Below are 26402 nucleotides of genomic sequence, written 5' to 3'. Positions count from 1 at the left end.
ACCGAGAGCTGCTGGCCAGGGCTGCCCGCCTGGGCTCACTGCGCCTGCGCACGGAGCGGCGCGCCCCAGGACGGCTGCCAGGCCCACTGCGCCTGAGCACGGAGTAGTGCACCCAGGTCGGCTGCACTGGCCCATTGCGCCTGCGCACGGAGTGGTGCATTTCGGGACGTGTAGTTTTCCCCGGCAGGACCGTGGAAGTCGTGGTTTGTGTGCGGCCTGGCGCGGGAGGCTCCGCCACCGGGATCAGTAAGTGTGTGACGTCGGGTTAGGAGGGTGTGACCCAAACTCCAAAAGCTCTTTGGGGTGCTGTGATCTCGCGGCCGGCCCTGCGCTCGAGTTTTCCCTCCTAGACAAAAGTCGGCTGGCGCCCGGTAGCGCCGGGGCGGGGATCCGGAAGGTGAAGGCCGCCAGGACCCACAGCGGGGCGCCCCAGCTGGACCCGGCCGTCGGGCGCCGTCAGCCCGCTGAGCAGCGTGTTCCGGCTGGCACGTGGCCCGGGCGGGGCCCATGATTGGTTCAAGGCTACGGTGTTGGTCTCCGGCGGGTCTAGGGGGACGAGCAATCCTCTGGAATGGTGGGGGAAGCGATGACAGCCCCTGGCCCTCATCTTCCGCTTTGGGGGATGGGGGGGGGGATGGGGGGGGTGGGTGGGGAGGGCAAGTGTTTCTCCCTGAGTGTTGGGGGAAGGGAGTGGGGAGAGGACCCTGAACTGGCCCCCGGGTTACCCAGGAGGAGCTGAGGCCCAGAGAGGTTCAGCGACTCGCCCAGGGTTGCACAGCGAGCACAGGCACCGACGTTGCCCTCTGGGGCCTGGACTTCCAGCAGGGAGAGACGCAGACACCTGTCATCGCTTCTTGGCGGATCCCTGAAATGTTGAGTTGTGGAGTCTGGGCAGCTGAGATCGGGCAGGGCTGGCTTCTTGAAGGTCAAGGCCCCCGTGTAGAGGGCCAAGTCATGCCCAAGGTTCACCTGGCAGCCCCCTCCCTGGACCTACCCCTCCTTATGACTGGATGAAGGGTTGGGTGAAAAGGGTAGAGACCGGGAATGAGAACAGCTTCAGAAAGTTCAGACAGAGGGCGCAGCGTGATTAGTGACTGGAAGGAGACAGCAAGCAGTAGACTGATCCTTGAATTTGTTAGGTGTGCCAAGAAGAAAAAGTATTAATAGATTGTGGACGACACATTATCCATATTGCTTTAGTTGGTCTAATCAAAATAAGCGAATAGCTTTTTTGTTTCTAAGAGAAACCTGACAAAGGAAGACAGGGTATTCTTGCAGTGAAGGAAATAGAAATATTTGGAGTTGTATCTAAGCCACTTGTTACTTTTGTGTTTTAAGCTAAGATCGTGGATAGTTCCAGGGAAAGTTAAAAATTTCCCGCACGTCATAGATTTTATGCCCCTCAAAAACGTCCCCACCTTGTTGACTTTTGCAGTTCAACCCTCAGATACCAACTGCCTGTTTTCTAATATTGCATCAGGTGTACATATGGCAGCAGAGCAAATAGCTTACTGATACTTTTAGCTTTTTTCTTCTCATTTGCCAAAGGCTCTATGAACATGGCTGGCTTGGGCATGTAATTGAAGGGAGGTGGGGAAAAGTGGTAATTCAGAGGGAGTGGGTGGAAATGAGCAGGGCAGATCAGGGTGGTTCACCCTCTTGACTCCCACCTCACTACAGCCCTTCTGCTGCTATTGCAGATTGACTCTAAATATGTTTCTTTCCTAAAGAGTTTGAATTTTATCACTCCAGGTATGAAGTTGAGGCAGCTGCCAGTATATTTTAGCAGTCAGGTTCTGTGATATCAGAGAGGATGGTGAATTGTGAATTCCAGAGTTGCAGAATTGTTCTTTAGATTCTGATTTTTTAAAAACTTTGGTTCAGAGGGTTAATGACTTACCCCAGGTCATATGCCACTCCATGGGTGCCACCAAGAGTAGAGCTCAGATCTCCGGTTCTCCTGGTCCTCAGGCTACTGATCTTTATTCCCTGCCCTGCTGTCTTGGAATGACTGCATTTTGCCCTGGATGTCACTAGCCTATATCCTTCAGCTTGGCGTGTCCAGTCATGGAAGGAGAGAGAGTTAACATAACAAGAATGGCTGACATTCAGTGCTTTCTATGTGTTGGCCATGGTGCTTAGTGTTTACAGTCTAATCTGCAAGAGAATTTACAGACGGGCAAGTTGAGGCTGAGAGAGGCCAAGTGACTTGTCCAAGGTCACACTGCTAGTGCACATAGCACATGTTTTCCAGAGGGCCAGACCGCTGGATGGTTTTTCATTCATTTCCTCCTGTAAGATCGTTGGACCTATTTATCGTTCTTGACTTTGGGAATCAATATTCTACGTACATCAATTCACTGGGTATGCAGTTTTGTCTCAGAAAATTTTCAGGGAACAGCCAGATTCATCTACTATATCTGTATACAACTCAATTAAAGCAGAAATTGTAAAAATAAAAGTTGTAAGACCTTTAACATTTTAATATACAACATAGCTATTCACTAAGATTATTAGAAATACTCAAAGTGAAAATTGTAGCAACAGGTTATAGCATGTTAGGAGCATATTTCTTTAGGGCAGGTCAGAATCTGCTGCTCTTTAAAGACAAGTGGGCCATTTACACATGAAGGTAACGAGCATGTTCAGCCACCATCATTACAGTTAAACAGAGCTACGATTTAAATTCCTATCGCTACCTTATCTGACTTTGAAGAAGTCATGGGGAAAACTTGGCTACCTTGTGCCAACCGCTAGCTTGTTTTCAAGATATTATAATCTTGAATAGATGGGAGATCTTTGTAATTGAAAGTTTTTAAAAAAACATCTTGCCTGAAGTTCATCTTATCCCTGTTCTAAAGGCCTCTGACATTTTCAGCCACTTTTCTTAATTATGACGGTAAGTACATTTCAGGAGAAGTGTTTCCCTGACTTTTGAATGCAAAGCTCTCTGCCTGTGTCAAGATAGTGCCAAGGTTAAAGCCCTGGAGCCAGACTGGATGGGTTCGAATCCCAGGCCCCCCGTGAGACCCTCGATGTGTTACTTAAATTTTATGTCCTCCGCTCTAAAGTGGAGGCAGTAAGCTGTCTCATGGGGTAGTTGTGAGGGCTAAATGCCTTAACCCGTCTAAGCACTTTAGCCACCTTTTTGTCTCTGACACAAAAAAGTTAAGCTATGATTATTGTGCTATAAAGCACTGAATTTCAGAAAATGTAGGGGCAGTGAACACGATCTGCTTGACACCTTTCTTCACCTACAGATGGGACTGAAGCCCCAGCGGAAAGTCACTTACCAGAGGGTGTAGGTTCTTCATCCAGAGCTCAAGTCTTCTTGGGGTACGTGTCATATTCTAAGAGTAGTGACCTACAAGACCTTGGAGGGAATCCCAAGGCTTGGGCTGCCGGCCCTGCCTTCTTCCTTCCATATGCCACGGTGTGGCGTATGACCTGGGGTAAGTCATTAACCCTCTGAACCAAAGTGCTGTCATTTAAAAAATCAGAATCTAAAGAACAATTCTGCAACTCTGGAATTCACAATTCACCATCCTCTCTGATGTCACTTCCTTCCCCATCTTCTACTAGGTCTCCCTCAAGCTTTAGAGAGGATTCTGCATCTGAATTGCATCCGACAGTTTTTCTGCCCTATCCCTTATTCCCTTGCTCCCAGATCATCTTCGAAAAACCAAATTGAACTTAATTGACACTCAGAGGACTTGACAAAGACACTCACTCCCAAACGAGCTTGTGTTTCGGTCTGGAGGCAGGTGGAGGGACGGATTTTAGACTTGGGCTCTTAGGTCCACAGATGAATGGGATGGGAGCCCATGTTGCCTCAGGAGAGGTGCTGTGCTGCTGGGGGCTACAGAGAGCCGCTGAGGAGAGCTTTCTGCTCAGCAAGGGCCAGGCCTGTCTGGGCCCTCGCCCAGCCCATCCACTTCCCACCAGTCTCTCAATCGCCTTGTCAAGGACACAGCCCACCTCTCTGCAGAGTTGGCTTTCTGTTCCCATGCCCTCTCTCCGTCAGAGAGACACCTTTCTAAGCTGGTCTGCCCTAGGAACTCCAAACTGTCCTGTTTCTTCCTGCCCAGATCAGACCTTCCAGCTCCCTGGACTTGACCTTCCAGCTGCCTCTCATGTACTTGTCTGTTGGGGGTTTGTGTTGATCAGGAGTGAATTCACAGTCTACCATGAACTGGAAGGTGAGTGTAGTTTTAAATATTTATGGCTTGGGGTGTTTTTCTTCCTTCTGATTGTGAAAATTCAAGTTCTATACAAGTAGACTGATTAAAAAGAAAAAGTAGGTGAAAGCATAATATTTATGTTTCATTTTAAGTTAAAACGTAAATGTACATTTACTCACTGGACTTCTGGAAGAAGGCCAGGCCTTTTCTTTGAGTGTACTTTCACTAACTTCAAATCTTCCTCACTTTTGTTATAAAAACTATATACCTTTAAAGCTTTACCTGCAATTTTGCATTGTGCTTTCTTTTTTTATGCTTTTTTTTTTTGTAGAGATAGGGCTCCACTATGTTGCCCAGGCTGATCTTGAACTCCTGGACTCAAGCCGTCCTCTTGCCTGAGCCTCCCAGAGTGTTGGGATAACAGGATTGAGCCACCGTGCTTGGGCCATTTTGGTTCCTTTAAAGTAGATGCAGTGGACTGAATATTTGTGTTTCTCCAAGTACATGTGTTGCAACCATAGTGCCCAGTGTGATGATATTTGGAGTTGGAGCTTGTAAGAGGTAATTAGGTGATGAGGCTGGAGCCCTAATGTTTGGAGGAGTGACTTTATTAAAAGGGCTCCAGAGCGCTCTCTTACCCTCTTTCTGCCATGTTGGGGGTACAACAAGAAGCCAACCGTCGGCAGTCTGGAAGAGGGCCCCGCTAGAACCCCCTGTACTGCACCCTGATCCTCAGGCTTCCGGCCTTCTGAACTGTGATAAGTACCTCTTCAATAAGTCACCCCGTCTGTGGTCCTTTGCTCTAGGAGCCTGCATTGACTGAGACAGTGGATTAAGATCTTACGAGCAATGCACACACAGAATCTTTCCAGCATTTCACGCTCTTCCCTCACCTTTCACAGTTGTCTTGCCAACAGCATTTTTTTTCCAACTCAAACTTGAGTCTTTCAAAGCATTCAACTTAGTTTTCATAAAAACTCTTGCTTTATACAGTCATATTTCACAAGTGTGATGTTTAAATAAGTTATGGAACATAGCACCAAGTACAACTTAAACTGGTTGGCGAGTAAACACACCTGACCCCTGTGAAACATTAGATTCAACTGGCGGGAGCAGAAGTTCAAGGGCAGCCAGGGAGTAGGTCAGCAATCAGGTTTCACCGAGAGAAAGGAGAAGGTCGTTGTAAGTCCCGGAAGTCAATAAGGTGAGGTGGAGGTTGTTTAAGAGAGCAGCCACTAAAATAATGTTTATTGTAGTCACTTTGCAAAGTCTAAAATCAAGCAAAAGTTGTACATCGTCTCACCATCTAGAAATGGCTACTATTAACAATCTCGGTATATTCACTTTTTCTGTATATATGTGTGGCGTGTTTTCATACATATGATCTTATTCTGTGTGTTTTTTTCAATTATTATAAGCATTTTCTTCAAAACATCCAGTGGTTTTCTATTGCAAGGAGAAACTGGAAAGGTCTGGAAGCAGGATCCGGGAGGCAGGAAGGTAGCTCTCCCATCTTCCCCAGCTCTGTGGGGCGAGGGGCTTGGCAGGCCCTGCAGGAGGGCCGAGGGCCCAGGACCTGGTATAAGTTAAAGATGCAGAGTGTGTGTTCTGTGAAGGGTTGGAACATAGAGGAGAGTTTGTTTAGAATGCCTTGAGGATCAGAGCTCACGGTGGAAAGGTTGGGAAGGAAAGAAGAGGCAGTGAGAGGATGGAGAGGGGAAGGAGCGGAACGCAGTGTGGGCCGAGGTTTAGGGAGGCCATTCGCCCACCGCAGTGGCTAAGTCAGTAGAGGAGAGAGGCAGTAACTGGTACTAAGGGCTAAGGTTCAAAGCATTAAACCTAATGCCTCAAGGCGGTGTTTCTCACCCCCGAGCACTAGTTAAGGCAAGGATTTCGAGCCCGATTCCAGAGTTTCTGATTGGGTAGATCTGGCTGGGGCCTGAGAATTTGCACTTCTCACAAGTTCCAGGCGGTGCTGGTGCACACTGGTCAAATGCAATGCGTGGGGAGTTTTCCTCTTTAATTGTGAGTGACACCAACCCACGTGACCACTCGGGCCAGTCTTGCTTGTGACAGTTTTTCCTGCCATCAGGAACAAAATCTGCCCAAACCTTCCCAGCTTCTGCACCGTGGCTTCCAGGGAGCAGCTTTGTGTTTAAACACAGCCCCATCTCATGTAGTGTTAGAAAGGAATGGCCCCAGGCCGGGCGCGGTGGCTCATGCCTGTAATCCCAGCACTTTGGGAGGCCGAGGCAGGCAGATCACTTTGAGCTCAGGAGTTCGAGACCAGCCTGGACAACGTGGCGAAACCCTGTCTCTACAAAAAAATACAAAGGTTAGCTGGGTATGGAGATGCGTACCTGTAGTCCCAGCTACTAGGGAAGCTGAGGCTGGAGAATTGCTTGAGCCTGGGAAGTGGAGGTTGCAGTGAGCCGAGATCATGCCCCTGCACTCCAGCCTGGGCAACAGAGTGAGATCCTGTCTCAAAAGAAAAAGAAAGACATGGCCCTGATTGCAGAGAGCTGCGGAAGGTGGAAGGTTTGGTAGCCCCCGGTGCATCTGGTGGCCTTCCCCCTCTGGCTCAGTGGGCCATGGCCGGCAGTGACAGTCTACAATACTACCTGTGCATTAGCAACAAGTGTGGCCCCATTATTTAAAAACTTAGTTATTCCCGGCTGAGGCGGGCGGATCACGAGGTCAGGAGATTGAGACCATCTGGCTAACACGGTGAAACCCCATCTCTACTAAAAAATACAAAAAATTAGCTGGGCGTGGTGGCGGGCACCTGTAGTCCCAGCTACTCGGGAGGCTGAGGCAGGAGAATGGCGTAAACGGAGCTTGCAGTGAGCCGAGATCGCACCACTGCACCCAGCCTGGATGACAGAGCGAGACTCCGTCTCAAAAAAAAAAAAAAAAAAAAAAAAAAAAAAAAAAAAAACTTAGTTATTCCCGTTTCACAGGTATTAGGGTTTTGTTTTTAAAAGTTAATGTAGATCTGGGCCAGGCACGGTGACTCACCCCTGTAATCCTAGCACTTTGGGAGGCTGAGGTGGGAAGATCACATGAGCCCAGGAGTTCAACACCAGCCTAGGCAACATAGTGGGACCCCATCTCTACAAAAAATCAGAAAAAATTAGCTGGGCTTGGTGTCATGTGCCTGTAGTCCCATCTACTTGGGATGCTGAGGTGGGAGGATGGCTTGAACCTGGGAGGTCAAGGCTGTGAGAAGCCGTGATCATGCCACAGTACTCCAGCCTGGTTGGAGTCTCAAAAAAAAATTCATGTAGATCCAGTCTACCCTGGCAGCATTCATTTTCCTCCCCGAAGGTCTGTATGTTTCAAGAGATGTAAGGGATTTGTTCAAAGGAAATTGGAGGAAGGGGTTTCACACCACTGAAGGTTAGTGCCTAAGAGGGGGCAGGAAGGGGCTCTGGAGCCCTTCGCTTTACCCTATGAATGTTCTTGACCCCTGCTGCCCTTGTGCTGCATCCTTCTCAGTCCACACTTCTGCCTCTTGCCGTGCCTCTCCACTGCCTGTAAAACAAAGTGAACACTGAAACCTCCCACCGGCGTCCATTGGCTGATATGCTTCCATTTCCACGCATTTTCTAACCTCTGGATGAGAGAGTACATTCCTGCAATTGCTAAAGCTAAGTTTCCTATTTGGATTGTAGATAGCTATGGGCAGTAATGTGGTCTTCATTATATTAATAATAGGGCCCTGGCCAGGCGCCGTGGCTCACACCTGTAATCCCAGCACTTTGGGAGGCCGAGGCGGGCGGATCATGAGGTCGGGAGTTGGAGAGCAGCCTGGCCAACATGGTGAAACCCTGCCTCTACTAAGTGTATAAAAAATTAGCCGGGCGTGGTGGCACGTGCCTGTAATCCCAGCTACTCGGGAGGCTGAGGCAGGAGAATTGCTTGAACCCAGGAGGTTGCAGTGAGCCGAGATGGTGCCATTGTACTCCAGCCTGGGTGACAGAGCAAGACTCCGTCTTGAGAAAAATAATAATAATAATAGGGCCCCATTGGTTTATTCAGAGAGACTGAGAAAGCTGGAAGAGAGTAGCTTTTCCCAGTGTGAGTCAGTGCGTCAGGTAGCCTGGAAAATCCTAGTAAACAAAAAGAAGTTTATACAACAACATTCTTTTCATAGCTGGTTTGTAGGCATGGCACCAAACCTTCACCTCTAAAATGCAAACCTTCAAGGAAACAGGATTTCAAGGTTTACTGAGGGATGGGATTAGCCTAGGTCTGAGGGAAGAAGAGCCTGGAAATGAAGTCAATGTTTAAAGCTACTTATATTTACCAGAGTAAAAAGTTGAAAAGTTTCACTTTCAGAACTTTTTCAGTCTTTTATACTGATGCCAGAGTGATCTTTCTGAAGTACATGTGTCGTGCTTATTCTTTACTGTTAAAACAATTTCATGGTTGAAAACTATTAGCTAATTACTGAGTGTTCTTGTGTTCTTACTGTTTTAGTAAAATTGCAACGATTTAAGTATTTGCATCCCTGCCTCCTCCCATGATTTTCATTGTATTTCTATCATATCATGCTATATCCCTTCTGCAAATATCCATACATAACCAGTTAAATGATTTCAGAGGTAGCGAGTCCAGTTGCCTCTGGAAAATTCAGTAGCCGAGCCATAGTGCATTTGCATATTGTAAATGTGAAGTGGATGGGTGTGAGGAATGAATCATATACAGTACAGGACAGTGTGATGCTACAGAGTTGGGCTTTGGAGCATTTGGAGCTGGGTCGGGCCCTGCCTCGCTGACTGCTGGCCTCCCCGCCTCTGCATTTTCTCAGCTCCCCCACAGTCAGGACAAGCCATCTGCTTCTGGAGGTGGCTAAGGGCAGAAGGGAAAGAGCCGCGTAAGGCAGTTTGCACGCCGTGAGTTCCCAGTCTACAGCAGCTGATGCTACAGCTTCTAAGTGTGAAATCCACATCTAGTTCTGAGTCATAAAGAGTTTTGATACAATCATAGGAACATTTATCTACATACATTGTGATTTCATGAATTGCAGTTTATTGAAAATCGGGCTTCAGTGGAAGGGAGACTGGCCCTGGGGTTAGAATGTCCTTCCAACTGGCTCCTCACGAGGGAGCTGTGGGACGCCTCAACTGCTCAACCTCCAGGAGCTCTACTTTCCTTGCTCATATAAACAGCGGGTCGATTAGGTCCCCTTGGAAGTTCTTTCCACCCCCTGGTCCTATGAACATGTTGTGCACACTAACTAGGTTCAGATCAACTTCGGTTAGACTATAAGAGGGAGGTGCACATGTATCCCCCGTAGTGGAATCTCATTCGTATTTCATATAATAAGTGATTGGCAGAAATAAGGATTTCATTGGGATAAAATCCTACCTGGTCCTCTAAAATAATGATTGCTCAACCAAAGCATACCTTTTCACTATTTGGGAGGGAATTTTTAATCACACAAAAAGTACATGATTATCATTCAGGTCATACTAACCATGTGTATGGAACTAATATTTGCTTTGAGGTACTATTGCAATATATAGAATTTCACACACACACAAAAACCTACTAGTGCAAAGAGTGAGTAATTCAAATCCATAGTTTTTCCCTAGACTTTATTTTAGTGAATGGGGTTGCAAGAGCAGTTAGGAAGTAGCTGTGTTTTAATGTTTTGACTTCTGTTGTGTTTTATTTTACCGTCAATTGCCATTGCTAATGAGTCTCTAGAAGCAAAAGAAAATCCCAGAATACTAAAGCTGCAGTTTCCAGAAGCAAGGTCTGATTCACTCTTACTTTGCAGATGAAGGGGCAGGAGCTCAGAAAGCAAGAAAGAAAGGAGCTCATTGCCTGACCCAGGTCACACAGTCAGTCGGTGGCAAAGTAGAGCTGTGACCCAGGCGTCCGGGCTCCAGCTCCTTTCACTGGATCTGGCTGCTGCCTCAGAAGCAAGGGCCTGGCTGATCAGCAGGTTGCACGGTTGAGCTGTGAGAGACCAGAGTTATCACGCCTGTAGATGACTGGTGATCCCCTCCATGAAGCCAGTCGCAAGCAAGCAGCAAAGAGCAGAGCTGTAACTTGACTGTTGGTCCTATGTGGATAGAGGCCTTTTCTGCCTGGTCTCCCATGTAACCCCAGCCCCCATCCTCGTGCCTGTTGCAGAATAGGTGCTGAGGAAATATTTGTTGACTGAAGGAACATAAGAGAAACCTCCCATGTCAGTGATGGAACATTTAGTTAACATGGCTTCTTTCTTCTTGAAGGTTCTTGAGCACGTGCCCCTGCTGCTGTATATCTTGGCAGCAAAAACATTAATTCTCTGCCTGGCATTTGCTGGAGTGAAAATATACCAAAGAAAAAGGTTGGAAGCAAAACAACAAAAACTGGAGGCTGAAAGGAAGAAGCAGTCAGAGAAAAAAGATAACTGAAGGTGAGCCCACAGTACCCGGCCTTGCGAGTGGGAGCTGGCCAGTGGGTTGGGGTGACCGACCAGTGAACGAGAGAGGTCTGAGACTTCCCTGTCCTTCGGGTGTGAAGGGCTGCGTGGGGGCATGTGGCCTCTCACCTGTTCTAAGGTAGAACCGCTCCATAAAGGGCCAGGTGTGCAGATCCTGGTCCTGGGATCTGAGTGCTGCTGAGCCAAGGCGCACGGAGGATGAGTTCATCCTTCTCGAAACCTGCAGTGGCAGTGGTTCTTGACAGGTATTGGGTTAAAAATTGAGGACTTAATGACAGCTGTGGACCTTCTTCCCAGAGAAGCACACACGCTAAAACCGTCTGCATTTGTGTGTGGGGAGAAGTTTGCAGAAGTGAGGCGTCCAGGAGCACAAGACCAGCCTGGGCAACACAGCAAGACCCTTTCTCTACTAAACATTGTTTTACAAATCTAGCCAATGTGGTGGCATGCTTTTGTAGTCCTGGCTACTCGGGAGGCTGGGGTGGGAGGATTTATTGAGCCCAGGAGGCTGAGGCTGCAGTGAGCCGAGATTGTGCCACTGCCCCACTCTAGCCTAGGTGACAGAGTAGCATCCCATATCTTAAAGGTCATTTGAAATTCCAAGATTAAGAAACCCTGTTATCTTTAAGATAAAGTCTGACTCCATGGTATGACAAATAAATCCCTTCCCAGTCTGGTCTTAACCCAGACCTCATTTGCCACTTCTCTCCACTCCCCATCCCCCTACAGGCCATTCCTCTGCCACCATGGCCTTTGGCCTTGCTTATTAGGTTCTTCCCAAGGACCTCCTCACCAGGCTTGAGGGTGCAGTCATCTTTGTCACCCAGTGCCTATCACAGTACACACTGGCGGGCTTAGAACATACTTGGGGAGTTACAGTACATCAAAGCACCAGAAAGTTACTGGTAAGCCCCTGTTACAGATTTAACACATGACAATTCACAATTACCTTGATTCCAGTGTGTTGATGCCGTTTCTTCACTTTGCAGGTTGAGTGCTGTACTTTAAAAATCAGAGGATTCAGCAAGGTGTGGTGACTCATGCCTGTAATCCCAGTGCTTTGGGAGGCAGAGGTGGGAGGATCATTTGAGCCCATGAGTTCAAGACCAGCCTGGGCAACATAGTGAGACCCCCATCTCTACAAAAACTTAAAAAAAAAAAAAAAAGGCTTAGCCTCACGCTTATTGGGTGTGGTGGCACATGCCTGTAGTCTCAGCTACTCGGGAGACTGAGGTGGAGGATGGCTTGAGCCCAGGAGTTCAAGGCTGCAGTGAGCCATGATCACACCACTGGACTCCAGCCTAAGTGACAGAGCGAGACCCTGTCTTTAAAAAAAAAGGATTCAAATGTGGTGGTGGTGGGGTTCTAGGTCAGTGGTTCCCAAACCTGGCTAATGATCAGAATTGCCCAGGTGTTTGTTTAAATGAAGATTCCCAGGCTTCAGCCCAGAGAGATTCCATAATGGCTCTGGTTAGGTTTGGGTATCTGGGTTTTTTGTTGTTGTTTTTAGGATATGGGATCCTACTCTGTCAGCTAGGCTAGAGAGGTGCAGTGGCACAATCTCGGCTCACTGCAGCCTCATCCTCCTGGGCTCAGGCAGCCCTCCCACCTCAGCCTCCCAAGTAGCCAGGACTACAAGAGCATGCCACCATGCCGGCGAGGTTTTTAAAACAATTTTTAGTAGAGAAGGGGTCTTGCTGTGTTGCCCAGGCTGGTCTTGTGCTCCTGGGCTCAAGCAATACTTTCACCGCAGCCTCCTGAAGTGCTGAGGTTACAGGCGTGAGCCACTGTGCCCAGCCTCTGCTCTTTTGAAAACCCATTAGATAATCCTTAGGTTGTCTTCTCAGCAACAGGTAGGAACCACTGGGCTAAGTGGCCTCCCAAACCCAGCCCACTCTGAGATTCCACGCTTCTGTCAGTAGGAATACCTTTGCAGTGCCGTCAGGCTTGTTGAGGCTAAAGGCCTACTGATGAGGAATAGTAGCAACACCTACTGAGTGGTTATTCTGTGCTGGGGACTTTGCTAAGCATTTCATGCACAACCGTGTTATTCAGCCCTGATGACTCTGTGAGGCATGTTCAGATTGAAAGAATGGCTCACTCTACATGGTGAAGAACAGAACCAGAAATCGATCCCAGGTCAAATGCATTCAATCAGCACGGCCAAGCCCAAGCTGCACTACCTTCCCGAATACAGGCAAGTGAGCTCACAGGGATGCTTCGCTCTCTGTTACTCACCCCTTCCGGCATCTGCGCACTTGCTGGTCCTCAGTGAACTGTAGGCTTTTGCTAGATAGAAGAAGTTACTTACTTTCTTTTTTTTTTTTAAGGTGTTTTATTGACTGAAATTTAGGAGTAGGCATTACGATGGGGAGGAGAGAAATTAAAAAGGGTGAGGGAAGGCAGTTTAGATTAAAATGTTGCTGATTGAATTTATATTCCTGACAATCCCCATTTTGTGTGCTAAACTGATCAAAGGAAGAAAAGATGAGATGGAAGATCATAAAGGCGTTGTCCCTCCCACAAGCATCACCAGAGACCTGCAGTTAAGTCAGGGCTGGATGGCTTAGAAGCAGCTCAGGGAGCTGGTCTTCCTCTGTAGGCTGGCAGCTTCTTAAAGACTAGAGACTTCCTTCAAACTAAAAGGGTTTTCAGGCTGGGTGCGGTGGCTCATGCCTGTAATCCCAGCACTTTGGGAGGCCGAGGCGGGTGGATCACTTGAGGTCAGGAGTTCGAGACCAGTCTGGCCAACATGGCGAAACCCTGTCTATACTAAAAATATAAAAATTAGCTGGGCATGCTGGCACGCACCGGTAATCCCAGTTACTCAGGAGGCCGAGGCGTGAGAATCACTTGAACCTGGGAAGCAGAGGTTGCAGTGAGCCAAGATTGCGCCACTGCACTCCAGCCTGGGCGACAGAGACTCTGTTTCAAAAAAAGTAAAAAAAGGGGGGTGGGGTGTTTCAGATGGAAGGGAAACTGTGATACATTCGTTAATAAATAGACTTGAGCAATCGACTTGAGTGGTGTCCGCTTGTTAAGTTTAAATGGCTGAGCAGAGGTCTTTATGCTGAGCAGTAAACCTCAGGTATACTCTTATCAAACATTTCCTACTCATCCCTTTGGTTTTCCCTTCTAGATTCTGCCATGTAAATGTCAGCTTGAGTGGACTCCAGCTGAGAAGAAAGAGAAGAAATACTTAATTATTGAATACATTGTCAGAGGATAAACTCCCAACCTAGACCTTACACTTACAATAGTGTGAATTTGTCCATGTTTTTAAAAGAACCAGTCCTGGCAGGGTATGCTGGCTCTTACCTGAAACCCCAGCACTTAGGGAGGCCAAGGCAAGTGGATCGCCTGAGGTCGGGAGTCTGAGACCAGCCTGGCCAACATGGTAAAACCCTATCTCTACTAAAAATACAAAAATTAGCCGGGTGTAGTGGTGCACGTCTGTAATCCCAGCTACTCGGGAGGCTGAGGCAGGAATTCTCTGCTTGAACCCGGGAGGTGGAGGTTGCTGTGAGCCTAGATTGCACCACTGCACTCCAGTCTGGGCAACAAAGCAAGACTCTGTCTCAAAAAAAAAAAAATTAAAATTGAAATTAGAAAAATAAATAAAAGAACCAGTATTTTGTTTACTAAAATAAAATGCCTTTGTAAAAAAAGGTGTCGTGGCCTTTGGAATAAGTCAAATTGTATATCTCTTTCTCTTTCTCTTACACAGCACCCTCCACCCCATGTTGTAAAGGGGGGTGGTTTGTAAACCCACAGCTCCCCTGCCATCTCAAGCTGGGGGTTCCCAGGTGAGTGGCTTCCACAGAGGACAAGGTGGTGCAGAAACATCTGCTGTGGAGGTGGGGTCCCCAGCACTGGGTGCCTCGGCCAGCTACCCCCGACCCCGGGCCCCCTCATAGGCTGCCCTCCGTACCCTCCTTTCTCCTCTTTTCCTCCTACAGGTGCCAGACCCCTGTGAGAGTGTTTCAGAGTGTTTTCATTGTTAGGGTGGAGGGAGGCTGTGTGCATCCAGGTGAGCTGGCCCTGTGGGGAGTTGTGGGAGCCCACCTGTGTGCCTCAGAAGTCCAAGGCGGGGGATCTGCTGACCAGTAGGCACTCATGTGCTAAACACAAGTGCTCTTCTAGGCTTTGGGATTTAAAGCTACACTTTGGAATTTGTGGAAGATCTGGCCATCTTGGAAAATTAGGTAGAAGATGACATAAGGGCTGGACTAAACCACTGATCATGCCAGCGGTGCCCACGGCTTTTCTGTAGTTTGTTTTTGTTTTTTTGGAGATGAGGTCTTGCTGTGTCCCCCAGGTTGGAGTGCAACGGTACAATCATAGCTCACTGCAGCCTCGAACTCCTGAGCTCAAGCTATCTTCCCACCTCAGCCTCCCGAGGAGCTGGGACTAGGCCCTGCTAATTTTTTTATTTTTAGTTGAGACAAGCGTCACGCTGCACTGCCCAGGCTGGGTGTAGGTTTTTTGTGAAGAGCATTTGGGAGTTTTGTTTTTGCTTTGATACTTTTCCTATACACTCTTCGGCCACTAGGGGGAGATGATTAATCACTAATTGAAGGGATTTTGTTCGTTTTTTCTGTTCTGAGTTTTTTTGTTTGTTTTTTTTTCAATAAAGAAGGAGTTTAACTGAAGTAAGGCAGGCCACGCAGGAGATGGACTTATTATTCAAATCGGTCTCTGAAGGCTCAGAGGTTAGGGGTTTTCAAGGCGGAGTTCTTGCTATCATTCCACTTCTTAGGTACATGAAGTCGGTAGATGTGTAGTTTGATGTTAAATTATTGGCCAGATGCATGCACCGCTGGTTGTAGAGACTGGTAAAGCCCACTAGCAGGACCCCACCTGGACCACAGCGATCCCGCAACCCTCTGGACCATGACCGAGAACAAACACAAAGGACCTGAGATGTGTTGCAAGGCCAGAAGCCGACATCCGCATTCTCCACCCACGGAGAGCCCCAGAGTCCCTCATGCACATCCTGCTTGATCATATTACACACATTCACACATTCCGAACACATTTGTTTGGTTTTCACGCTTACAACATACTAGAAACAGGAAGGAAGAAAGACTGTCAGCAGCAGAAATACCTTTGAGCAAGAGGGACGGTCTTTGAGAAGCAGACTTGAGAACTCACCGTGTGCTCTTCATGTGCCAGACACTGCAGCAGCCACAGCGTCCCACATGGGATGCCGCATGTGATGATGTTATGCTCGTGATGACCTCAGGCATGACGAAGAGGTTCAGCCATTTCACAGTCTGTTTAACAAGTACATGCATAACCCAGACGTACATGAGGAATCTCAGAAACCAAATAAATCAAAGAGTCTGGGATTCTTTCAAAGGGTTGCCTCTGTCCAAGCTTTCTTCAAATTCTGTCTATAGGGAAACATAGCTGTCAATGTCTCATTCCCGAAGCCTTCCAGATGCCTGGATCTTTAGAGTTCCCTCCCTCACCCTGAGCTGAGTACACAAATGTTCCTGGAGGTTTGCTTAGTGCCCTGCTCTGTGCCGGGCCCCACAGGCAGAGGTGGCAGGTACCCAGGCCTGACATTGGAGAGCTCCTGCGCCACTGCCGGAAACACACCCACCATCACACCGTGAGGGAGCTCCCCCGTGCAGGCCTCATCTGTGTCAGAGTGACGCCAGAGGATGGACGGCGGAGAGTCCAGGAGAAGAGAAAGGAGGATGGATTCTCAAACATGAGCAAGCAGGAGAGGCCGTTTAAAATGCAGACCCTGGCCTGGTGTGGTGGCTCATGCCTGTAATCCCAGCACTTTGGGAGGCCGAGGCAGGAGGATCACCTGAGGTGAGGAGTTTGAGACCAGCCTGGTCAACATGGTGAAACCTTGTCTCTACTAAAAAAAAAAAAAAAAAATTTGCTGGGCGTGGTGGTGCGTGCTTGTAATCCCAGCTACTCGGGAGGCTGAGGCAGGAGAATTGCTTGAACCTGGGAGGTGGAGGTTGCAGTGAGCCGAGATCGCACCACTGCACCCCAGCCTGGGTAAAAGAGTGAGACTTTGTGTCAAAACAAAAAAAACTAAAAACTAAAAATAAAATGCAGACTCCTGGGCTGGATTCCAGGTCCAGTGCATCAGAACCTACGGGAGAAGGACCAGGAATTTGTAATACGAACATCCCCAGGCAATTCTTGACCCTCCTTTTGAGACCTACGCTGTAAAGGGTGGGTAGATGGAGAGGCAGCAGGAGCCCGGCCTGGGAAGGAGCCATGGGGGTAGGCGGGAGGAGGGGCACGAGAGAGTGTGTGCGGCAGCAAATCCTTCAGCCCTTACTCCCCAAGAACTCACAGCAGCCTCCACGGAGGGTAATGGTTTCATTATCCCCTTTTCGCAGATAAGGAAACTGAGGCAGAGAGGCCCTGCCTAAGGTCACCCAGCTGGTGGGAGGCAGAGACAGGAACCAGCCCTCATGGTCTCACTGAGACTGGACTTTTCACAGCTGTGCTGTCGAGTCTGAGCCAAGTAAAGAGACGACTAGCGAGAGTTCTTGTACTTCGAAGTCTGGGACATAAAATCTTCAAGACGTCAAGACGTCAGCGTCAGTGACATGATGGTGACAGAGGCCAGCATTGCTGGAAGGATCCTTAAAAGGGACAGGATGGGCCCTTCTTCCTCCCTTTCTCCTTTTTGGCTGCTGGAATACTAATGCAATGGCTTGTTCCACAGCCACTTTGGACTCAGAGGTGTCTGAGACCTGAACCAAGTCTAGGACAATGGAGTAAAAAGATAGGATCCTGGGCTCTCAATGACTATGGATCCATTATTTCACCCCTGAACTGATACCTTGATACTTCTTATTTTTGGTGGTGGTGGTGGTGGTGTAGCTTCTATTTCGTTGGCATCTCTGTGATCTATTCATAATTCACCAGTTTTAGCTGAAACATGGAGCCAGATAGAGATGGGCTCAAGGGCTTCCTGATAGGAAGACTTGGATTCTGGTCCTGACCCTCCTGTTACTACTGTTATGTACGTGGTTAGGTACAGGTTAGACCCCAGCCTGGCCTTTGTAAAATGAGCTCAATGATCACTGCCCTCCCTACTGTACAGTGTTCATCTGAACTGAATGAGGTCAAGCATGTAAAGATGGTTTGCACGTGGCAGCACAATCACAAATGGAAGGGTGTATACTGCCTGGGTGGGCAACTCAGCCACCAGTTGGCCAGGCAGGGGCTCCATCCAACCCAATTGGATTGAGCCAATGGCCAACGAACCCCATTTGCTAATTTACCTCTTGGCTCCCTCTAGGGACAGCACTGTTTCCTAATGTACCTCCACCTTGGTCCGTGGGAGGGAGAGGGGCTGTGGGTGTTAGTGATGGGAAAGGTCAGAGAGGATGGGATGTTCCATCAGCCAACCACTCAGAAGGAGAATAGCGCCACCAACATCAGGAGCTCTCTTCTAGTGGACATGTCTAGAGATACGTGGCTCAGCTCAGCGTTGCTGCTTGTGGTCACCCGCTCTTGACTAAATACAGTGCTCTAAATACGGTTGCTCCCAAAGAGACTGTGGGCTGTCCTCCCCAGCCGTCCTGTCCCACTCCCACCAGAAGAAACCTCTTCTTATTATTAATTCCCTAACCAATTGCAGATATTGCAGATGGTCTTAAAGGAAATGCCAGAGAACAAAGTTTCCTCTGATCAAAGTATCTTAAGATGTGTCTACTCTCATTAGATGCCAGTGATAAAAAGGAACAAAAGTTTTTCTCAAAGAATGTAAAAGAAATGAGATCAGTGATGATAGGTCTAATTGTGGATATGTTTGCTTCGACCTTAGCATGGACCACTCACTCAGTGGGTGCCAGACATGATGCAGTGGCTTGGCGCAGGTTATGTGATGTTTTGTTTTGTTTGTTTGTTTGTTTGTTTGAGACAGAGTCTTGCTCTGTCATCCAGGCTGGAGTGCAGTGGCACGATCTCGGCTCACTGCAACCTCTGCCTCCTGGGTTCAAGCAATTCTTCTGCCTCAGCCTCCTGAGTAGCTGGGATTACAGGCATGTGCCACCATGCCAGGCTAATTTTTGTATTTTTAGTAGAGATGGGTTTTTGCCATGTTGGCCAGGCTGGTCTCGCACTCCCAACCTCAAGTGATCTGCCCACCTTGGCCTCCTAAAGTGTTGGGATTACAGGTGTGAGCCACTGCACCCGGCCAGGTTATGTGATTTTTAAAGTCCCACTGTATTTTATTAAGGAGTTGATTGAGCCTCAAGGAAGTAAAGCAACTTATCCAGAACATATAGCTACCAAGCTAGAAACTCAAGATTCCAACTAGGTCCATCCAATTCCAAAAGCCCGGTGAATTTTCTGTTACTTTCTATGGGAAGTTTTCAGGTTTAGTATAAAGCAACATTTCTTAATTATGAATACAATCTTATGTAACAAAATTGCACATTAAAGCGTAGTCCTTTTGATCCTTCTTTCCTCTTTTCTAATAGTTTTACAAGGCCTCAAAGGAATAGAACTCTAAATCTGTTTTATTAAATTGCTTTAGTTTTCAAACAAAAATAGCTCCTGTTGGTTTATCTTTAGCTGTTAACCTAAACACATTCCTTTTTTAATCGCTGCAAAATATTGTGTATTTAAAAGATATTCTGTCTCCTCTTTAATATTATGTTGAAATAAAATTTTCTGGTGTCCAGGGGGAGTTGGCCATTTTGGCGACTGCTGTCTCATCTGAGGTCAGAGGTGAGCCTTGCAACGTAGAAATGATGGGGGTGAAAAAGGAAAAGCTCAGCTTCAATAACTGAGCTTTAACTCACGGTGGTGAGGAGCACAGGCTTCAGAATCTCACAGCCCTGGTGCCTTGCCAGCGCCTAGTTTCCTTATTTGTAAAACAACTGACAGGATTAAGAGAATTAAATTAAATTATAATAGTTGTGTGTTAGTGGCGAGGCAGCATGAATAATGGCTCTAAGTGTGAATTCTGGGTTGATTCTCTCTGTGCCTCAGTTTTCCACATCTTTTTTTTTTTTTTTTTTTTTTTTTTGAGAGGGAGTCTTGCTCTGTCGCCCAGGCTGGAGTGCAGTGGCACAATCTTGGCTCACTGCAACGTCCACCTCCAGGGTTCAAGTGATTCTCCTGCCTCAGCCCCCTGAGTAGCTGAGATTACAGGTGCTCGCCATCACACTTGGCTAATTTTTGTATTTTAGTAGAGATGGGGTTTCACCATGTTGGTCAGGCTGGTCTCAAACCCCTTACCTCAAATGATCCGCCCACCTCGGCCTCCCAAAGTGCTGGGATTACAGGAGTGAGCCACTGCGCCCAGCACTGTTGGTGCTACACACCGAGTGTAGCTGTTGGTGCCTATTATTCCAGAACCCCGGGAGGCGTGGCATAAAATGGGATGTAGGGCAAAACCCACTCATCTCCCAAAACTCAGGCCACCCACACATGGGCTGGCACAATGAGAGCACATTGAAGTGACCAGGGAAGTTTGAGTACCATGGTTTGCTCTCAAGGAACTTAAATCCTAAAATGTACATGAAATCCTGAGGGAAAAAGACCTCACAAATATACTACACAATAGGAGCTGTTTCACCAGGTTAATTGCCAATGAGAAATGCAATATTTCTATTGACGGAGCAAGACTTCCTTTAGCACCTGTGGCTTGCTGAATAGTGGCCACCAAAGATATCAAGGTTCTGTTCCCTGGAACCTATGAATGTTGCTCTTTATATGGAAAAAGGTCTGCATATGTAACCAAGTCAAGGATTTTGAGATGTGGAGATGGTTTTAGATTACTCAGGTGGGCCCTAAATGCAATCTCAGGTGTCCTTGTAACAGGGAGGCAGAGGGGGATTTGACACAGGATGAGAAAGTGGTGTGGCCACAAGCCCAGGAATGCCAGTGGCCACCAAAAGCTGAAAGAGGCAAGAAACAGGTCCTCCCTGGAGCCTCTGGAGAGAGTGCTGCCCTGCCAACAGCTTGCCTTTGGCTGTCTTGTCTGTCCTGTCCTATGCTTTTTATTTTCTTTCTCTCTCTCTATTTTTTTTTTTTTTTTTTTTGAGATGGAGTCTTGCTTTGTTGCCTGGGCAGGAATGTGGTGGTGTGATCTTGGTTCACTGCAACCTCTGCCTCCTGGGTTCAAGTGATTTTCCTTCCTCAGTCTCCCAAATAGCTGGGATTACAGGCGCCCACCACCACACCCGGCGAATTTTTGTATTTTTAGTAGAGATGGAGTTTCATGCCAGGCACGGTGGCTCACGCCTGTAATCCCAGCACTTTGGGAGGCCGAGCGGGCAGATCACAAGGTCAGGAGATCGAGACCATCCTGGCTAACACAGTGAAACCCCGTCTCTACTAAAAATACAAAAAATTAGCCGGGAGTGGTGGCGGCGCCTGTAGTCCCAGCTACTCGGGAGGCTGAGGCAGGAGAATGGTGTGAACCTGGGAGGCGGAGCTTGCAGTGAGCTGAGATCCGGCCACTGCACTCCAGCCTGGGCGACAGAGCAAGACTCTGTCTCAAAAAAAAAAAAAAAAAAAAAGAGATGGAGTTTCACCATGTTGGCCAGGCAGGTCTCCAACTCCTGACCTCAAGTGCTTCTCCAACCTTGGGCTCCCAAAGTGCTAGGATTACAGGCATGAGCCACCCAGCCACCGTGCCTGGCCCACTTCCCTCCCCTCTCCTGCCTCCCCCTCCCCTCCCCTCCCTTCCCTCCCCTTCTCTCCCCTCCCTCCCTTCTATCCTTCCCTTCCCTCCTCTCCACTCCCCCCTCCTCTCCCCTTCCCCCTCCTCTCCCCTCCATTCCCCTCCCCCTTCCCTCTCCTCCTCTTCTCTCCTTCCTTTCTTTCCTTCTTCTCTCTTTCTTCTTTCTCTCTCTCCCCTCCCCCTCCTCCTTCGCCCCCCTCCTTTCTCCCTTCTCCCTCTCTCTTTCTTTCTGAGACAGGGTCTCCCTCTATCACCCAGGCTGGAGTGCAGTGGTGTGATCAGAGCTCACTGTAGCCTCCAACTTCTAGGCGCAAGCGATCCTCCTGCCTCAGCCTCCTGAGCAGCTGCAACCACAGCCACTATACCTGGTTTAATTTCTGTTGTTTTAAGTCACCAAGCCTGTGGTAATTTGTTTCAACAGCCACGACAAACTAATATAGCACTGTTGACTGTCAAGTGAGGCCTGCAGCAGTGGAAACTTTGTAGTTCTGAGTGGTCAGCTGTTTGAGGTGTGATTAATCTCCAGGAAAAATGTTACCAGGATTCCCTGTGTAACCATGACAAAATGCTGCGGAAGTCCACCACTTAGTTGCTGAAAAGCACTGAACATTCGCCTTCATCTGACAAAGCCTTTCTGAATAATACAGGGAGATTCAGGAGGGAAAGAAGGCAAGCAAAGAATGGGATGCCTTCTGCACTTGGCTGTCAGGAAATTCTGGGTAGAAATTCTTTCTCTCTCTCTCTCTTTCTCTCTCTCTCTCTCTCTCTTTTCTTTTCTTTTCTTTTTGAGACAGGGTCTGACCCAGGTTGGAGTGCAGTGGCGCGATCTCTGCTCAGTGCAACCTCCGCCTCCCAGGGCTCAAGTGATTCTCCCACCTCAGTCTCCTGAGCAACTGGGACCATAGGTGTGCACCACCATGCCCAGCGAATTTTGGTATTTTTTGTGGAGATGAGGTTTCGCCATGTTGCTGGCCTCAAACTTCTGAGCTCAAGTAATTCTTTCACTTTGGGCTCCCAAATTGCTAGGATTACAGGCATAAGCCACTGTGCCCAGTCCAGAAATGTTCATAATTTTTTTTCAAAGATCTTATTTTTTACAGCCATTTTTTGGATTCATGCAGAATTGATTGAATTGAGTGGGTGCCCCACCACCCACCACCGCTATCAGCATCCCATATAAGTTTACAAGGTTTTTTTTTCTTTTCTTTTAGAGACAGAGTTTCACTTTGTCACCCAGGCTGGAGTGCAGTAGACAAACATAGGTCACTGTAGTCTCCAACTTCTGGCTCAAGTGATCCTCTTCCCTCAGCCTCCCAAGTAGCTAGGACGATAGATGCATGCCACTTAGCCCAGCTATTTTTAAGTATTTTTGTAGAGATGAGGTCTTGCTATGTTGCCCAGGCTGGTCTTGAACTTGTGACCTCAAGCAGTCCTCCTGCCTCGGCCTCCCAAAGTGCTGGGATTACAAGTGCGAGCTATTGTGCCCAGCCATAAATTATTCTTTTTACACGCCTCAGAATGATTACCTCTAAAATTACTGTCCGAATATACATAACCAAGAGTGAATTTTATGATATGTTTAATGGAGGTCAAGACTTTTTCTATAAAAGTGAAAAAGACAACGACAAATTCTTACAACAGACATCGGCAGCAGCCCCAAACCTACATGGGGGGTGTTGTCCCAGCTGCAAGTGGCTCAGCTACAGGGTTTCGAGATGAAATTCCACGGCACAGTCTAATGACCTGCTGGGCTTCTTGGAGTTGGTGGGGAGATTGGCTGAATAAGTGGTCTCTGCAGACCCCCATGCATGCCACCCCTTTGCCCACCATAGCCCACTTGAACCCACCACTGTCATAACTTTCCAGGTCCTAATTGGGACCACCTACTCCCCTTGGAGGGTCCGGATGGAGTCTCCCCTCCGCGGATGCCTCTCACTCATCCTCCACCACTTTGCCAACAAGGAAGGAAGGATAATCGGCAGGAGGGAGTCTTGCTTGGTGACCATCTGGACAATACCTCACACATGGCAAGCTGGATGCCTGTGGGTGACTTTGGTGGGTGGAAACTGGTTGGCACGCTATTTAATTTGGGCTTTTTGTGGGATGACTGCACACTGGTTCTCTTTTTTTCTCAGACCTAAATTTTGACCACACAACCTATCAGCGTGCTCACCCCTGCTTACCGCCATCCTCCTTTGGGCTGGGTTAGACTAATCCTCCCCTTGACAAAGCCTTCAAAGCAGCCTTCACAAGATAAGAGTCGAGACCCCTATCTTACCAATACATTTTAGTGAAACTTCTAGTAAACTCAAAGTGCTTGCCAACATCCTTAGGAATAAGTTAAGTTCTCGCAGCACCCCTGTGGGGTCGCTGTTGAAGTATCTTTGGCTGCAGTGGTGTAGAATCCATCTCAACAGAGTTGACAGTAAAGACCAGACATGTAGCAGCCTCACTGCTTGTCGGAGGAATCGCCCTTAGGAAAATTTCCCAAGATAGTAGTTTTCCCATCTCCGTACTTTGCTAGTTAATGTTCTCCACTTGCTTGGGTTTATCCTTTCAATTCCTTTGCTAATTAAACTGCTGAAAAGTATACATTCGTAAGAATAGACACTGTCAATGGACTGCAAACAAAACTCTTTTCTGTTATTGATGATAAACCATTTCAGAGAAGACCAGGCTGAGTCTAAAGGGTTCAAATAATTACAAGGGGAAGGCAGAGAGAGTAGTTCGTGGCCATAGGACTTAGCCACCTCTGGGCAACACGCAATGCTTGCTAAGTTAATGACTGTAGGGATATAGAACTGGCCCTCAGCCTCTCTGTCTTCCTTTGGCCTCTGCTCTTCCTGCTGTCTTCTCTCTTTGACCACGATGACACACTTTCCATAGGCCTTCCTCACCACATCACAGAACTCAGAGAAGAGGCTGTCTTCTTGTTTGATACACAGCTCATCTCTTAGGAACATCCGATATTTCCAAGGCACCCATCCTTGACTACCCGCAGCGTGCACAATACACCAAGTTGGAGTTTGTATGAAATATCCATCACTAATATCTTCCCCAGTTACTAGACTTTCTGAGATATTGGTTTCCCCAAAATATACAGTCTTAAATCCATCATACTGCAGGGTTCTCAGTGTTTTCAGATACTGGAGGCATTGCTTCCTCTTGATGCCATCAAATTGACTTCTGATAATGACGTTTCTTAAAAGAGGGCTTGCAAAGCGAGGCATGGTGGCTTCTCAACTGTTTTTAAAAGCTTGCATGTCTGCATCTGGGGAGAGATGGCAAGTGGGGATGATGACCTCATAAAGGGCTTTCTTACAGCGGTGCCAGTCCTACAGATACACTTCAGGTTTCAAAGCATCATGGAATAAATACTCAGAACAACTGCCTTCTGACCCATAAAATATGGAAATTGCAGATGCTACCCATAAAAAATGCTACTTTGACATCACTTCTGCAAAAGGTCTGAGACAGAAGTTAGCAATCTTTTAATAGTGATGAGCCTACCCATTTGGCTTAAGATGGGGAGAAATGTTTACATTCATTTATCCATTTCAAAAATATGTACTGCCTACCTGCTATATACCAGGCATTGTGCCAGACGCCAGGGGTATGGTCATGACACACCTAGGGAGTCCTGGACTTACATGTTGTGTGTCTGTGTATGCATAGAATTTGTGCCAACTGCCTTTCCATTTGCACAACTAAGAGTGATTTTTTCCAGGTGGCAGAAGGAAGGTATGGCAAATAGCAAAATAAAGTCAGTCTGCACACCTAGCTTCCACTGGAGCTTGCAGGTGTTATTATTACTTTTTTTTTTTTTTTTTCCTGAGAAGGAGTCTCTCTCTGTTGCCCAGGCTGGAATGTAGTGGGGCAATCTCAGCTCACTGCAACCTCCACCTCCCAGGTTCAAGTGATTCTCCTGCCTCAGCCTCCCACGTAGCTGGGATTATAGGCGCCCACCACCATGCCTGGCTAATTATTTGTATTTTTAGTAGAGATGGGGTTTTACCATGTTAGCCAGGATGGTCTCAATCTCCTGACCTCATGATCTGCCCGCCTTAGCCTCCCAAAGTGCTGGGATTACAGGCGTGAGCCACCGTGCCCACCAAGAGCTTGCACTTATTGAGCTAATTCAATACCTCATCTTGAAAGCACTTTTAATTTTATATACTCAGGCAAAATGACAGTTTGCTTCAATATCTAACAGTCTCTTCAGTTTCCTTTGTATTTTCTTGCCTCTTTAATCAGAGCTAAAGACGTTTCATAAAATGGGCATGAAGGATTCCCTCAAATGAAGATGTAGACAAAATGATTGGTGAGGTCCTTTGCTCTACTGTTGAATGGAGGAGGATTTTTCCCCCTAACACACACAGGGGTTTTCTTGGAGCTCAAGTTTGGACAACCCCAGACAGTAAGATAATCTCATCATGGTAAAGTTAATAAGAAATATGTGGTCTCCAGACAGCCTCTCCCGGAGGCCAGGATCAGCAGGTTTGGGTGGATAATTGGCTTGTGGTCATTTTCTCTTAGGATTTTTCTTTTAGTAGTGGAAACTGTTTTTCAGATCAAATTTGGATGCCAACTATGTGGAACAGAAGTATGGCTGCTGTGGTTGAATTGATCCCCCTGTCAGCCACACCCTTTGTCTCCCCCTACCCCAAGGGACTCTGTGGCCTGGAACTGCAGTGTGAAATGCTATATAGTGCAATGAAGTCAATTCTAAGACAAGAGTTCTTTGCCTCTCTCATCTAATTTTTAGTTATGGAGATGAGACACTTGTTCAGAAGTATGGAAAAGTATATATAATATGTTATCTTTTAGATATGTGTGTAAATATGCATATGTATACAATGTGCTTATATTTTAACGCATAAACAACATGAATAAAGCAAACACTCTAGACTTCTCCAAATGTATCTTGTTTTATAGTTTTCAATTTGGAAAATGTCAACATTTTTACATTAAAAAATATTACTCAGCCATAAAAAAGAATGAAATCACGTCTCTTGCAGCAACATGGACAGAACTGGCTGCCATTATTCTAAGTGAAATAATTCAGAAACAGAAAGTTAGATACCACATGTTCTCACTT

At 47.3% G+C, this 26402-nt stretch overlaps 2 protein-coding genes across 9 annotated transcripts; one reads left to right on the top strand and one right to left on the bottom strand.

Annotated features, from left to right (window-relative positions):
- The first annotated feature begins 168 nt into the window (after positions 1-168).
- SMIM11 (small integral membrane protein 11) lies at positions 169-26222 on the top strand. 8 transcript variants are annotated; one of them, XR_010585388.1, is made up of 5 exons: positions 169-246; positions 4089-4199; positions 10430-10596; positions 12679-12820; positions 13763-14052. XR_010585388.1 is itself a non-coding variant. In XM_005548758.4 (4 exons), the coding sequence occupies exons 2-3, from the start codon at positions 4188-4190 to the stop codon at positions 10592-10594; spliced, it is 177 nt and encodes a 58-aa protein (XP_005548815.1). In that variant the 5' UTR covers positions 169-246; positions 4089-4187; the 3' UTR covers positions 10595-10596; positions 25875-26222. The 8 variants fall into 8 exon arrangements, 7 of the variants coding, with proteins under 7 accessions (XP_005548815.1, XP_005548816.1, XP_015302359.1 ...); XM_005548758.4 differs by lacking the exons at positions 12679-12820; positions 13763-14052 and adding an exon at positions 25875-26222; XM_005548759.5 differs by lacking the exons at positions 12679-12820; positions 13763-14052 and adding an exon at positions 23171-26222.
- On the bottom strand, positions 23575-24534 carry C3H21orf140 (chromosome 3 C21orf140 homolog). Its single transcript, XM_005548761.5, has one exon. It carries the CDS (start codon positions 24532-24534, stop codon positions 23779-23781), a length of 756 nt encoding a protein of 251 aa, XP_005548818.1. The 3' UTR covers positions 23575-23778.
- Positions 26223-26402: the final 180 nt, after the last annotated feature.

This window comes from Macaca fascicularis, chromosome 3 (genome assembly GCF_037993035.2).
Source record: "Macaca fascicularis isolate 582-1 chromosome 3, T2T-MFA8v1.1".
Lineage (NCBI taxonomy): Eukaryota > Metazoa > Chordata > Mammalia > Primates > Cercopithecidae > Macaca > Macaca fascicularis.
The sequence above is the reverse complement of the archived record's forward strand: the minus strand, read 5'-3'. Positions and strand labels throughout refer to the sequence as shown.

Bases quoted from the DNA above. Each gene is read 5' to 3' on its own strand.
- C3H21orf140 (XM_005548761.5), bottom strand. From the start codon at position 24,534: ATGCCTCGCTTTGCAAGCCCTCTTTTAAGAAACGTCATTATCAGAAGT.